The following is a 14,552-nucleotide window of genomic DNA, read 5'->3' as shown; positions in this document are numbered from 1 at the left end:
CGAATCAAACCGCTGCTACAACAAGTAACAGTGAATCAAAACACTTGGATTTACAACTAGAATTGACAAAGAAATATTTTCAGTTACTACAACCATATTGTTTTAGACTTACTTCAGCCAAAAGCTATTTCAACAGGAAAACCTGTCTTAGCCAACAGCTGGAAAGCTCATAGCCCTATCTGGAAGGAAGGGGGACTGTTACTTTTTACAGATGTCTCCATTCTCATCATCCAAACAGAGTTAAATCTCTGGATAGAGAGATGGGCCCCATCTGAAATGCAGCTCTCACATCCTCCCAAGGCTGTGCACACTCACACCCCTGGCACCGGTTCAGCCAAGGCGACCAAACGCAACAGCCACAGAAACTCAACCTTCTGCAGCATCCTCAAATTCAGCCTGAGTTTTGGGGCAGCCCCTCATCCTGTCCAACAGCAGAACTCCAGACACTCAGCTGTCAGAGAGGCTGGATTTTATTTAAAAGCAGCTCTCTTGCAGATGGTAACAATCAAACCCAGCCAGTGCTTCCCTCCACTGCTCAGCCCCAACACCCTGTGAGATGCAGGTTTAGGAGCACCCCCAAGGCAAGCGTGAATTTGGTTTATGATCACAAAAGTAACACCTGCCAATGGCAAGTGCTACGGAAAGAGCAACTTTTCAGTTGACCACACTTCCTGCTGCCTGAATATTTAAGGCACACGAAGGAAAAGCCATGTAGCAAGAGATGAGTAACTAACAAACCACAAGTTCTTGCTCAAAATTACCACATAGTTTACGCTCATAGCAACACATTGGTGTGGGACGTTTGTTTATGCTGGTGACTCTCATGTCTGCCAGTGTGGTATCAGCTTTAGTCACCCCCATTCTGGATGGGATGTGCTGAGCTGCTTCGTGTTTCTTTCCAGTTGTAAGGGTAGTTGGTGCTGAGTTCAGATGGGGCCTTCCTCCTTCATTCACTCAGAACTCAGCTTCTTCCTCAAACAAACCCAGTGCTGCCTCAGTTTTTGATGTCACCACTAAGTGGCCACAGCTCTTAAGAGATCACCATGAACACACCAAGCCCAGCCTCCAAAGTTTTCCCTAGAAGCTTCTGTTGTTGCAGATCTAGGGGGTGCATCACACCAAATATAGCCTCAGTTTTGTTCTGGGCACTCTTCCTCCCCACTGCCTTCCTTGGGTTTGGTGAAAACATAGAATCATTCAGGTTGGAAAACCCTCCCAGACCACTAAGTGCAAGCTGTGCCTGATCCCCATAGTGTCACCAGCCCAGAGCACTGAGTGCCATGTCCAGGCCTTCCTTGGACACCTCCAGGAAACCTTACTAGGCAGCCCCTGACAATGCCTGACCACCCTTCCCATGATGTTAAATCTGAACCTCCCCTGGCAGAGCTTGAGGCCATTTCCTCTTGTCCTGTCGAAAGGACAGCTGTGTTCCAGAGGAAGTGTCCAAGGCCAGGTTGGACAGAGCTTGGAGCAACCTGGAATGGTGGAAGGTGTCCCTGCCCATGGCAGTGGGTGGAACAAGATGAGCTTTAAAGATCCCTTTCAATCCAAGCCATTTTATGACTCACCTTTTCTCCTCCAAAAGCACCATAAAAGCCACCACCAGCTTTGATCAGCTGACAATGTGGAGCACTTGGGGGCTCCTCCTTGCAGACACATCAGATCCAGCCCTGACAGCCCTCCCACAGCCATGCTCACGAACCATCACACACTCCTCATTATCAGTAGCTCTGCTGCTACTTCCGGGGCTTAGAACAAAGATGGAGCACAAGCAGCAGTAATTAAAGTTACTTTCCTTTACAATCACACCTAAAAATACTATCTTGTCATCAACCTCATATGGTACCTGTCCCATTCATTGCAGAGCTCTGAAAGTTTGTGGCATAGTGAGCTGGAAATAGCAGGAACTTGATTTATATTTAAAAGCAGGTAAATACCACTCCAGAGAACCAGATCTATGTCTACTGCAGAATGTAAAGCTGGACGAAACACGTCACTTACACGAGAAGCTAACACATGGCTCCTGCCATCTTCTTTTCCTGATTTAGAGAAGTGCTGAGTGCCTGAGCACAGCAAGAACCTGGCTGGAAATTTGGGGAGAGCATCAAAATCATCAGTTCCCAAGAAAATTAGGCACCAGGTTTGTCAAGCCCCAAAGTGACAGCTATAACTCTTTGTGCATGAAATCAAACAGCAGCAAGATCAGCTAAGCAATGCCGGCACAAGGCTTTGTAGCTTGGCAGGTGTACAGGAAATCTCAGAAGGGAAGAAAAAAACCCAAGCAATGAATCTGGGGCTTCCTACTGAATGAAGAAGTAGAAAAACACACCAAAGATAAGCCTTTGCACCCTGGTCTCCTTCAAGCATCAGCAATGAGTTTGGGGCTTCAGATCCATGGAGCCTTTCCACTCACACTTAAGCCTGTAAGGAACAAAGGTGTGTTTGCTTTGCCCACGGTGGTTTGTAGCCTGCACAGAGGGCAAACATGGAAACAACAGGGTTTAGTCTGGCAGGAGAACAGGGGTAGTGGCTGGAAACCTCCTTTCCCACTCACCTCCAGTTTCTCTTATTCTACCTCTATGGCCTCCAAACTCTTCCCTTCCCTGCAGGCCATGACTGAGCTGCTGAAAAGAACGTTCAAACAGAGGAAAACATGTTTTCTTTAGCTTAATTCACACAAAAAACCACGCCCACCCAAAAAAAAAGAAAAAAACAAAACCAAAAAAACAAACAAACCAAACCCAACCAACCAAAACCCAAACAAACAAACCCACAAAAACAACAACAACAAAACCAAACAAAACCCCTCATCCATTTTAGCTGCAGTTTTCTCAGAATGGCAATTTGGGGCAGATGCTCAGCATGGAAACTTCAGTCTAGACAGCTGAAGGCTGGCAAAGCCTCATCTTGCCACTGCAAACACTTGAAAGTGGCTGGCAGACTATATTACAGTGATATTACTTTACAGAATATCTTTAAAGAGCAAAAAAAGCCTTTTTGTCCTTTCTTTTGCACAGACCCTGCCATTGAATCTTTGCCTGGGGATGATGAAAACTTGCCTTTCCTCTAGTGTGACCACTGCAATATTGGAATATCAAGTAAAAATACATAAAGATCCTCTGTAGCATGCTCAGTAAAAGCAAGCTGGTCTTTAGCCAATGTTCACCCAAGGTATTTGACATCCCAAATCCTGCTCCAAGACTGGTGTCTCTAGTTACCAGTGTCACAACAGTGCCCTGCAGAGAATCACAGCACAAACAGTAACTGTGGTTTCATGCAGAGGAAAGGAAATACCATGTAAAGCTTTAGAAATGCCTTCCTGAGACAGGAGATGAGAGAGGCTGAGTGAGATGGATGCTGAGTGGCGGGATGGTGCTGGCATCTTCTGTAAATTTGAAGCAGCAACGCCCATGTACCTCTGAAAAGAGCAAGGAAAAGCTCCTTGGCAGGCAGCAAATTTCCAGATTCAGCACATAACTTCTTTAGCTGAGGTCCCAAGCACAACAAACCAAAAATCAGTAGTAAATGGGCTATCCCAGGAAACGAGCAGGGATCTGGTATGCACGGCCAGAGACGGCCTTTGAGCCCTGCAAAACCTGCAGCTCCCTTCACGTGGAACATACACCTCCAGGGGAAACCCCAGATGGTTTTATGACCTACAGAAGCTCTAGGTATTTTTTTCTAAGGTTGGATGTAAAAACATTTAGTGACAGGCTGAGAGACCTGGGATTGTTCAGCCTGGAGAAGAGAAGGCTTCAGGGAGACCTTGTTGAAGCCTTTCAGAACTTTAGGGGGGCTTATAAAAAATGAAGGACAGGGCAGATAGTGACAGAACAAGCAGGAGTGATTTTAAACTGCCAAGGGCAGGGTTAGATGGGATATTTGGAAGAAGTTCTTCCTTGTGAGGGTGGGGAGGCCCTGGCACACAGTGCCCAGAGAAGCTGTGGCTGCCCCTGGATCCCTGGAAGTGTCCCAGGCCAGGTTGGATGGTGCTTGGAGCAACCTGGGCTAGTGGGAGGTGTCCCTGCCCATGGCAGGAGGTGGCACTGGATGAGCTTTAAATTCCTTTCCCACCCAAACCATTCCATGATTCTATGATTCCATGGTCCTGGGTGCTTAAGGGTCCAGCTGGGTCCCCAGCAGGTATGTCAGTCATTGACTCTGCCTGCTGGGATCCATCAGCAGGGTGCGGCTGGAGCTGCTGCAGGGGCTGTCCCTGCTTCAAGGGTTGGCACAGGCTTCTGATCCTACCACAGCCTGGTCCTGTGTCCTCAGTTCCCTGCACCTCTGCTTAAGCTTTGCCTGCTTACACGGTAAAGAACCAGGAACCAGCATTACTTTATGATGTTTGTGCTACACTCCTTTTGAGGACCAACACACCCCACACACAACAGCCCACATGGAATTGAGGTGTAAATGACCTTTTCTGCAGATTACCTGTTGCAATGCCTGAGAGCCACATCAAAAACATGTCCTGACCCTAGAAGCACTACAGGGAATGACCCTGGAAAAACACCAGCATTTTGGGGAGCTATGAACAGACTGTCTTACAGCGTTACCAAAGATCTCTTTACAAGCTCTCTGTGGTTTGAAGAGGCATCACTGGTGCTGGTGGTTTCGGGGAGAGCCCACAAACTGCAAAGGAACTGCCGTGGGCGCCTTTTCTCGGCAGAAACCGCTAACGGGAGGATGCTCCGTGCTCACTCTGTATGCACTGACGTGTAAAAAGCCCGACCTGGAGATCAGCTGACGCATCCACTTTGCAAAAAGCTCCAAAGCAGAATTCCTTCTGGGGGACACATCATGGCTGGCTCCTGGGAAGGCACAGAGAGTGGGCAGCAAGCCAAAACCCCGCTGCTCTTTTCCACGGAGGAGTGGAGTGGCTGCAGCCCGTGGCTGGCACTGTGACAGCCCCGGAGCAGCCTGGCTTGGGGCAGCCCTGCAGCAGCAGACGCTGCTCCCACCCAAGGGTGGCACAGCCCGGGTCCCTCCGAGCCCCCCAGTGTGACCAGGCACCTGCAGCAGCACCCACCCCGCGCCGTGCTCCCACAGTCGCAGTGCTGCCTCCTCTTTTTGGGGCGGTTCACAGCCCAAAACCCACCCGGCAGACACTGGGCAGGTGGGCAACCAACAACGTGGGTGTCATCCCTGGCACTGCCCACCCCTCAGGAACCGAGGGTGCAGGGCATGGCACAGCTACAGGCTCAGAACCAGCCTCATCACAAACAGCACACAAGAGGTCACCTGAATCACTCATTCCGGCTTAAAATATTTACTTAGAAAATAACTACTCTCCTCCTGATCTCACTCGTTTCCTAAAGGAATTTCAGCCATACCAAAAATATCTACATACTTTGGAAAAGTATACTGCTTTTAGCCTCTTACTCATGTATTCACAAGAGCCCAAGAGTCAGCCTCGCTTTTGTTTTGTGTTTCCTGCACTGCAGCTAAGACAACTCCCTAGCTTTAAAAAACATGCAATAAAAAAGATGCAATAGCTACATTACAACTCTGGTAGTACTACAATGATCTAAATACTTTGGCTTAAAGCTTCAGTGCTAGCCAAAGTGTAAGAGCAACGACTTGGTCAGACCTATTAACAAATATCACAGAAGCATGAAAATTAAAGGCTTCTGAATTCAAGATACAACACTTAATTAAATACTTAGAGAAACAAAGTCACTAAAATCTTAGGTTATCCATACCAAAATAACCTTCAGTGTAGAATCAGCAGCAAACTTTTTTTTTAATATATAAGACTAGTACAAAGACACGGGACAAAGCTTTTAGGAGACCCAGGCAGACGAACCCTTTCTTCTCAGAAGTCTGAGCCATTTGCACAAGCTTTAATCTTGCTTTGATGTAAGAGCTGGCCTTGTTTCATCACTGTCCTTTAACTGCAAAAGCAACTAAAACGCTTGCAACTATGTTGAAAAACTTGAAACAACTTTTAATTGTTCTCTAAGTATGAAGAGAACAGTGTGGTTATTCCATGCAAAGGAAAAAGCTGTATTTTAAAAGCACATTCCTTATGAATATCATCCTTCCCCACCTAGACATTGGCTCTGCAGCTGCCACTGCCCAAAGGCACCACCAACAAAGCTGCTTTCATCATCTCAGAGCTTGCTTTTTCTCCCTTTCATACCAATAAAATGTCTATCAGACGCAAAGATTGTCTGACAATTTGTGGTCAGGCTGCACTAATTTAAGAACTTCCAGTATTCAAGATAAAACGTCAAGTACAAAGGCACAGCACACTTACAGTATGTCTCTCAATTACAGATTTGGGGCAAGGATGAGCCTGTTTCTCACTTTTTCTATTGAGATATTCTTTCCACTGATCCCTGTGCCTAATTCAACAGTGTACGTAGTTTCTTCTACAATGACAAGAAAAGCATGAAAAATACCGTGTGCCTTCCCCTACAACCCTGTGGTTTCCCTTCCCTCACACTACCCAAAAAAAGACCAGAGAAAAGCCACCTTTCGTTTTTCAGACCCAGTGATGCAGCACATCATCTTTAAGGGTAGCTCTTGTTAAGTGGGTTGTTTTGATGTAGGGGCTTGAGATGATCCTGCTGAGCAGGCATGGAGGCTAACGCAGCTCTGGGACACAAATTGGGTAACTGGGATTTCTGGGTTTAGGAAAACCTCAAGCCATAAACCGAAGGTAAATAGGGTGTGGTCACAGACAAACTTCTGCTGACAAACTAACAAAGGAAACTGAAAAATTTCACCTCCTGCTTTGATTAGGGAAATCTTGACCATGCCTGTTGCAAGATAACATGGCTGTAAACTTCCAAAATTGCTCGTGGAGCTTTTGAGAGAAGTTAATAATGGAATATTTGAGCAATGGAAATGGAATAGAGAAGGTATATCCTGCCTTAGTCTCCCAAAGCTGAATCTGAAAGTTACCACAGACAATAAATTCTGTTCACTTGGGTGGCAAATACCTTATTCATCAATCACATCCCTGGATGCCCTTTGCTTGCACTTAGTCAAAAGGTAAGAAAAAGCACCTGGCCCCTTACATTAAAGGCCATAAAACCCAAAGAGAAGCTTCCTCTCCTTTCCAGCACAGGCAAGCACCATTTGTCAAAACTATGGGATGAAAATCTGCTACTGGCTCCAAAAGCAACAATCTCTCTGAGCACTGAAACTTCTCAGAAAATAAGCTAAGCCAAAAGGATTTTCCTCTAAAAATCTCATTTCTTACAGTCGTCAAGTACTTGGAAACTTCGCGAGGTGCATATAATAGAATCTTACATGCTTATTGAAATCTGAATTTCCTGTGCACTTCACTTCTCCATTCCGTGGGTATTTATCCCTATTTGGATTGGACTAGATGGTACTATCATGAATTCTGGATTTAACTCATGCTTCTGAATGAAAATATTATTCTGCCTCTTCCTTAGATTTTGGGAGTTGCAGATAAATCCAATCAGCTTTTACCATAAACCTCACCAGATGAAAAGGAAAAGCAGCCTCTAAGAGCTACAGACTAGAGACTGTTAAATCCAGCGAGAGCCCACACTTGTAGAATTTGGTTGGAATGACCTTTAAGTCCATCTCATTCCCTCCCTGCCAGAAGCAGGGACACCTTCCACTAGACCAGGAAGTTGCTCCAGACCCTGGGCAACCTGGCCTTGGACACTTCCAGGGGTGGGGCACTCCTGCTCTGTATGATGCCACAGCCATGCTTACCTACAGGTAACGGAAGAGAGAATTTCTGGAACATGGAACAACCCAGCTTGAAACAGGCTGGAAGCAAAGGCAGGGAGTGCAGCAAGACTTGTACAGAACCCTGCTGTACTTGCAGTCACACACCAAATTAAAACCAGAAGGATAAGTGACAGTTTAAAGCAGAAAATCCAACATCCAGTCTGAGTGCCTGTCCAAGAAAAGGCCAGCTTTTCCACAATTAATTCCAAGTCATTCCTCCATCCTGCAGCACTCCTCCTGCCAGCTCTGTGCACGCTGGCTGAGACTTTCACTCCAGAGCTGCATCAGGCACTTGGGTTCTGCCCCTCCGAGTCGGTGGGACTCATCTCTGTACCACTGCTGGAATTTATTCAGCTGGTTTCCTGGAAAGCTAATGACCCATTTCTTATCTTGTCTTTCAAGTCAAGAGTAAAGCAGGCTCCTCTTCAGCCTCTAAAACAGGCCAGAATAGGAGTCTCTCTGCTTTGTCAAGTGTGCTGCATTTTGTAGGAACACACCTACAGCGTGTGATCATTGTGCAAAATACCGACTTAATTAATACCACACTGAAATTCCTAAGTAAAACAAATGGCTAGAAAGAAGTTTCTAACAGACATTAAGTAGTGGCTTTTACTGTCACCTCAAAAGAACAACATCTGGAAAGTCTGTCTAGAAAACCTCCATAAACAACGAGGAAATCCACAAGGTGCATCCTGGGTGCTGCAGGGTCACAGCCACTGTGCCCACCTGCCTGGGGGAGGAAAGAGATGGAAAAGAAGGGAAGGAAGAAACTGCATTTAAACAAACAAATCCAAAGCAAATGACTACAAAGCCTCATGCTCTGGACAGATGTCTGTTTATAGGACTGGGAAGCCAGGATATGGTCAAGCATACCAAGTATCTTTAAGAAAAAAAACAACCTTCAGAGAAGTTCAATTTTTCATATGCTGAACTGTTTTGGCGATGCACCTGTTGAAATTACTGGTGTTAGGTGCTTGAAATCTTTCCACTTCTGCAAACTAAAAAAAAAAATTAGTCCTGACATACGATATGTGACAGAGCAGAGCTTGGTCACCTACTACTTCTGCTGCTGAGATTGCAGAAATGGAAAATCATCAAGACTTTAAGGGCATTTCCATCTTTGCCTGCTGTAAGATCCTCATCCTTGATGGTTTCCTGTCTGCCAAGAGGGACACTAAGCAACCCTTTTCCATCAGGAATGATGATACCTCTGGCACAATCTCTCAGGACATACCACTAAGCTGCTTTAGTGGGATGTCCTTCCACTTTCAGCTGATTCCTGAATTTCACGATTGCACCCCGAGCCCGTAACTCCCCACCACCGCCCCGGACCACCGCCCTGGACCGCTCCCTCTTGGGTGTAGCACTCCTTAAGCATCATTAGACAATTCCCCCAACAAACAACTCCCATCATAAGTTTAGCCCATGCCTCATCAAACTGAGAGCACAAATTTTTTTAATAAAAGCTTTTCACATGAACAACTCCCAGTCTCCTAATTATTACTGCCACGTTTTAAACTCCATTTCACTCACATCCTGAATAATCCCCATGTAGTCCCACTAAAACCCCACAAAGTAGGATTATCTCTGCCACAAGTGGTCTTTTTCAAGGCCCCAGTCCAAAATCTAGAGGAATTACTGCAAAATTTTCTTTTCATTTTGGAGGGCTTTAAATCATTTTACTGCTTACAATGTGAGTGTATTTAAAATATCCTATGGATTTAAATAGGTGGAAAAATGTATTTTTCCATAGGAATGGTTAGAAAAACAGGCTTGTGCTACACAGCACAAGAAGGCACCTTTGAAACTCTGAGGTTTCCAGACTAGTAATGCTGCAGTGCATGCAGTCTGGCTTTCTCCCACTTCCCCCTAAATATCCTCCACACACCTTCTCCCAGAGGACACAAACTGTCCCCACTGCTCACAGGAGTCCTTGCTGACCCATTTTTCCCTTACTTCACTATGACATTCATTCCTTCAGGTAGGAGTAAAGAATATCAACTCTTGACATTTTATTCACGATTTCAGCCCCCAACAATGAGAAATTTTCATTAATTTCTACTCAACAAAGACAAAAGATGTTGCAATGCCTTGCAAAATGTAACTTCATGAGATATAAATATGTACAGAGATTTTCTGAGTGTAGAAATTGTTTTGCAAAGCATTTTCATCCCCAACTAAGTGTTTAGGTAGTTGATTCAAACTTCACAAGAAAGATCCCTGCCCTTGCAGTTTCAAACACAGCCTCAATTTCCCTGTGAAGATCACATGGACAATCACTCATTGGCGTTGTCTGTTCTCTTCTTAGGCATTGCTTGTGGCAGGGGATGCACATTACCAGGTCAATAATTACATTTGCTGACTTTCAGGTCGTGATATTGCCCAAGTATTGCCCTGTGTACAACCATACACAGCTTTGTGAGTTGGCTGGTTCAGTCCTACCACATTTTCCCTAAGAGCATGGAAGCTGGAGGCAGTTTTAGGTGGAAATCCCAGGCTCCACATCCAGTAACTGAGATGCTGCATGGGACACTTTCCTGGTTTTCTCTGGGATTCATTTCTCCAGCTGGTCTGACAAGGCTCACCCCCATTCACCAACAGGAAACCACAGAGAGCAAAGCAGCTCCCAGGCTCTTCCTGGGGGTGCCCGTGCTGAGGGCAGGTTCTTGAGAGGTTATAGAGGCACCTGTTTGACTGGGTTTGCATATTTTCAACATAATTTTACATCTTACATAATCCTTGTCCTTATTTGCTTCTCCTCTCATCCCACAAACTATGTGAGCAGACAGACTTGCAGAAGTAAAAACCTGTAGAACTGTACCTGTGTTGATGCAGAAGATGTAACATGGAATTGTGGAATATCCAGAGTTGGAACAGACCCACAAGAATCATTAAGTCCAACTACTGCCCTGCACAGGTCATACACCACCTTTAATGCTCAGCCCCTCATTTCCATTCATTACATTTTGCTTTAGCTTAAATGCTGTCTAAGTAAACTACAAGGCTTTACAGTCCATTTAATTTCAGACAAATTAAGTTATCGTTATGGCAAAAAGAAATTAAATTATACCATCATGAAAACAGCTATGAACTACACAAGCTCTCACTTGAAGTAATACTCAGGATTTCCTGTCTTGAGGGTACTGGTATTTGAGCCAGTATGAGGGAGCATCCCAAAATGCATAAAGTTTGGAGAGTGTTGCTGGCTCCTTTGGCTTGCTGTCTCCCCATCTCCCTCCCTCACCAGTGCTCTCCCATTCCAGCACCTATGGACTGACAATTCTGCTGACAAAAAGCAAGTCTTTCCCTTTCCTTTTTACTGAGGACACCCCTGCATCACCTGTGGAGGAAAAGAACCCCAAAAACTGACATCCCACTAAAAAATCCACCTAAGCTTCACGAAGCCAGCTAAAAAACATACTGCTTATTCAAGCTACAGACTCAGTGCTTCCACATGGTCCCTCTTGGAATGAGGGGAGCTCACCACAGAGCTCCTCTGCAAATAAATCACACCCAGGTGTTTAAGACAGACAGGCAAGGCCTGACTGGCAGACTCCAGCAATAGGTTTGGTGAGCTGGCTCAATTGCATTCTGTTTCCACTTAGGATGCTCTTCACAATTCCTTTTCCTCCTTCAAAGTGCTAATTCACAGGCAGCCTCTGTATAAGGTGCCTCACTGATTATTTTCCCAAGCAGGAGCTTTGAGTGGGGGATCCTCACAGCATGAACAGCAGACGTGAGCCAGGGGATGAGCACAGGATTTTAATTCCTTCTTCCACAATGACTTCCCACTGGCTCTTGCCTGTGAAAAGATGTGATGGGCAAACAAGAGCTGTGTCTGGAGTGCTGCAGAGCTCTCAGCATGACCAAGATCCCCTCCTTGTGAGCTGCAGGCAAGTCTCAGACACACACAGCCAGCCCTGCTTTACACACAGGGATTTCCCAACCTTTCAGCATTAGCTCCCGGTTCTAATTCTAGATGATGTCAAGGACAAGGACCTGCAGTGATTTCCCCTAAACTAATAAACGCCCTGAATTTCCTAATTTTTTTTTTTTTAATAAACATTAACCTTTTCAGGTGCTCACAACTCAGGGACCAGAAACTTGAAATGCTGAACTGTGAAAATGCAATTTTGGCTGCACTGTGGGGATGAACGTAAAGAAGAATAGAAATCCATGGGAGCTGCACCCTCATGGCTCTGATGGGACTTGAAACCACCCTCAGTGGGGCAGGAAAAACTGACAATACTGATAGAACACTGCTGAAAAATCTCGGCGTGTGAGGCCAGTAGCTTTGCTGACTGCGTTTTGGGTAAAAGCCATTTAAAAACTGGACATCCTTCCCAATATGGGAATCTCTTGAAAGACCCACTGTGATTTCAAAGGAGTCCTAACAGAGGAGCGGCTCAATGTCTGCACTCCCTCTGCACCACAAAAAAAAAATCCCAAAGCAAAGAAATCCAAGGACAAGCCGGGTTGTGGGCACCACCCAGGAATCACCCTCCAGCCCAAATCCTCAGCACAGAGTTTGATCTCCCAGCCCACAAGAGACAGGGCTCTCGCAGGCTCTGCATACATCATACATCAAGTGCTAGAACTGGGCTTCCTTTTCTCATGCAAACTTTTATCCCACTTGTACATCTTCAGCCTTATAATTTGCTTTGCAAATACTCTACCTGCTGTCTGAGTGATAAGCAGCACAGGTAAGAGTAAGCTCTGTTTCATACTGAACTATTCAAGTAACAAAAAAACACCCTAAACCCCAGAACTACACTCTTTTCCTTCATAGTTTAATAGCAATATACATAACTTAAAGCTACTTTTTTGTTTGTTTGTTTGTTTGCGCGCTCTCTCTCCTAATATTTTAACGGGATAAAGAACTGCCCTTACGCAGTCAGACTGTGTAAGGTCCCCACTTTTTTTACCTCGGTCCCCACCTAGCAGCGCTGCCACTGCCTCCAAGGGGCTCGGCAATGCATCAGCCCCCATGCTGCTGGCTGGACTCACCCTGGCAAAGTGAGGATTCCCGGTGCCTCGGAAGCTGCCGGGACCCGAGCACCGGGATCTGTCACACGGGCAGACTCAGCCGCAGCGCTCCACACTCGCTCAAGTTTCACCGTCTACTTACAACTCCCTCACTGGAAACCTCTAAAGCATCGCCCTACAGAAAGTGCTCCAAACTCCATCGGACGCTGAGAATCAGCTCAACCCGCGCTGTCCCGCCGGCTGCCGAGCGCTGCCCGGGATGCGCGGGGCTGCCGGGGCGCTGCCGGCGGCTTTGCCGAGCCCCGGGGTACCCGGAGCGCTGCCGGCGGTCCCCCAGCCCCGTACCTCGGATGTAGGCGCACTTGCTGTCGTCCAGCGCCGCGGAGGCAGAAGCGCCCATGGCTCGGTGCGGAGCTCGGGCAGCACCGCGGTCCCGCCGAGCCCGGACCGCTCCCGCCGCTTCCTCCGCAGGCGCCGCCCCCGGGCCCGGCCCGGCCCCGCCCCGCCCCGGACCCGTGAGGGACTCCTGGGGGACACGGCAGGGACCGGGCAGGGACCCGTGAGGGACTCCTCGGGGACCCGGCAGGGACCGGGCAGGGACCCGTGAGGGACTCCTCGGGGACCCGGCAGGGACCGGGCAGGGACCCGTGAGGGACTCCTCGGGGACCGGGCAGGGACTCCTCAGGGAGCGGCGGCTGCCTCCCGGCCCGCGGCGGCTCTGGGCCCCCGGCACGCCTATCCCCGGCTGCTCTTTGTGCCCCCACTCTGATCTGCCCCACTGTCACTCGTCACCGCACGATCCACATCTCCTCGGAGACACCGGGAGAGCTTCCACAGTTTCCATAGAGGCCGCGTTGAAGACCGTGCCATAGTAAAAACACAGTTAAACAGGAGCAAAATACCTCTCCTGGAGGTGTCCAAGAGGCAGCTGTGTCTGGCGCTGCGCCATGAGTGCAGGGGTGACAGTGCTGAGGTGACGTTTCAACTCCAAGGTTTTAAAGGTCTATTCCAACCTTGATGATTCTATGATTCTGTGATAAAGCCCCTGGCACAGGGTGCCCAGAGAAGCTGTGAATGCCCCTGCATCCCTGGAAGTGTCCAAGGCCAGCTTGGACAGGGTTTGGAGCGACCTGGGCTAGTGGGAGGTGTCCCTGCCCATGGCAGGGGCTGGAACGAGATGATTTTAAGGTCCCTTCCAAACCCACCCATTCCGTCCTTCTGTGATTCTGTGATTTATGGCTCAGTCTTCAGGGCTGTATTGTTCCACTCTTCCCAGGAATATTGCAAATTGCTATTGTATGTTCGATTCCGGGATGAACAATAAACCTACACTAGCAGACACTAAAATACATATCACTTCAGTAAATATTGTCTAGTGATTGAAACAACTTCCTAAAACAGGCAAGTGCACCAGTCTGCAGATCCTCAGCACAGCAGTGCAAGACAGCATGGAACAGATATCTGGATTCTCCTGTCTCTGAATAATAATTTTACATCATACCCAGATGTGACTTTCTAAAGTATTTCCTTCCTTTTTGCTGCTTTAATAACATTAATCCAGTTGACTGGCCATGGGCAGGGTGCCATCCCTCATTGTGCCTCATATGTTTTGTATGGATTTGATGAGTTGCAATGAATATGGATTTTGCTGACACGCTGAAGGTTCACAGTGACTGGAAGTTACGCATTTTACCATTAAATACTTCTCATTCAGCTTGTACACATCTGCCACTCACTGTGAAATTGCTTTCACATAGTTCAGTTTTGCTGATGTGGGCTGTGGGCTTGGTAGGTTTATTGCTATGCCACTCAGCTGATCACAGAATGGTGAAACATTTTGGGGTTGA

The 14,552-nt window shown here is 47.1% G+C and overlaps 1 protein-coding gene across 1 annotated transcript in view; it reads right to left on the bottom strand.

Annotated features, from left to right (window-relative positions):
* NIBAN1 (niban apoptosis regulator 1) overlaps positions 1-13,158 on the bottom strand; it is a 55,778-nt gene extending 42,620 nt beyond the window's left edge. The window contains exon 1 of the mRNA XM_066192208.1: positions 13,051-13,158. Coding sequence (XP_066048305.1) covers positions 13,051-13,105 — 55 coding nt within the window. The 5' untranslated portion in view covers positions 13,106-13,158. The remainder of the gene's footprint in view (positions 1-13,050) is intronic.
* Positions 13,159-14,552: the final 1,394 nt, after the last annotated feature.

This window comes from Chamaea fasciata, unplaced genomic scaffold (assembly GCF_029207755.1).
Source record: "Chamaea fasciata isolate MVZ Bird 193981 ecotype frontalis unplaced genomic scaffold, bChaFas1.0.hap1 SCAF_10, whole genome shotgun sequence".
NCBI lineage: Eukaryota > Metazoa > Chordata > Aves > Passeriformes > Sylviidae > Chamaea > Chamaea fasciata.
Note: the sequence above shows the minus strand (reverse complement) of the source record. Positions and strands in the feature narration are given on the sequence as shown.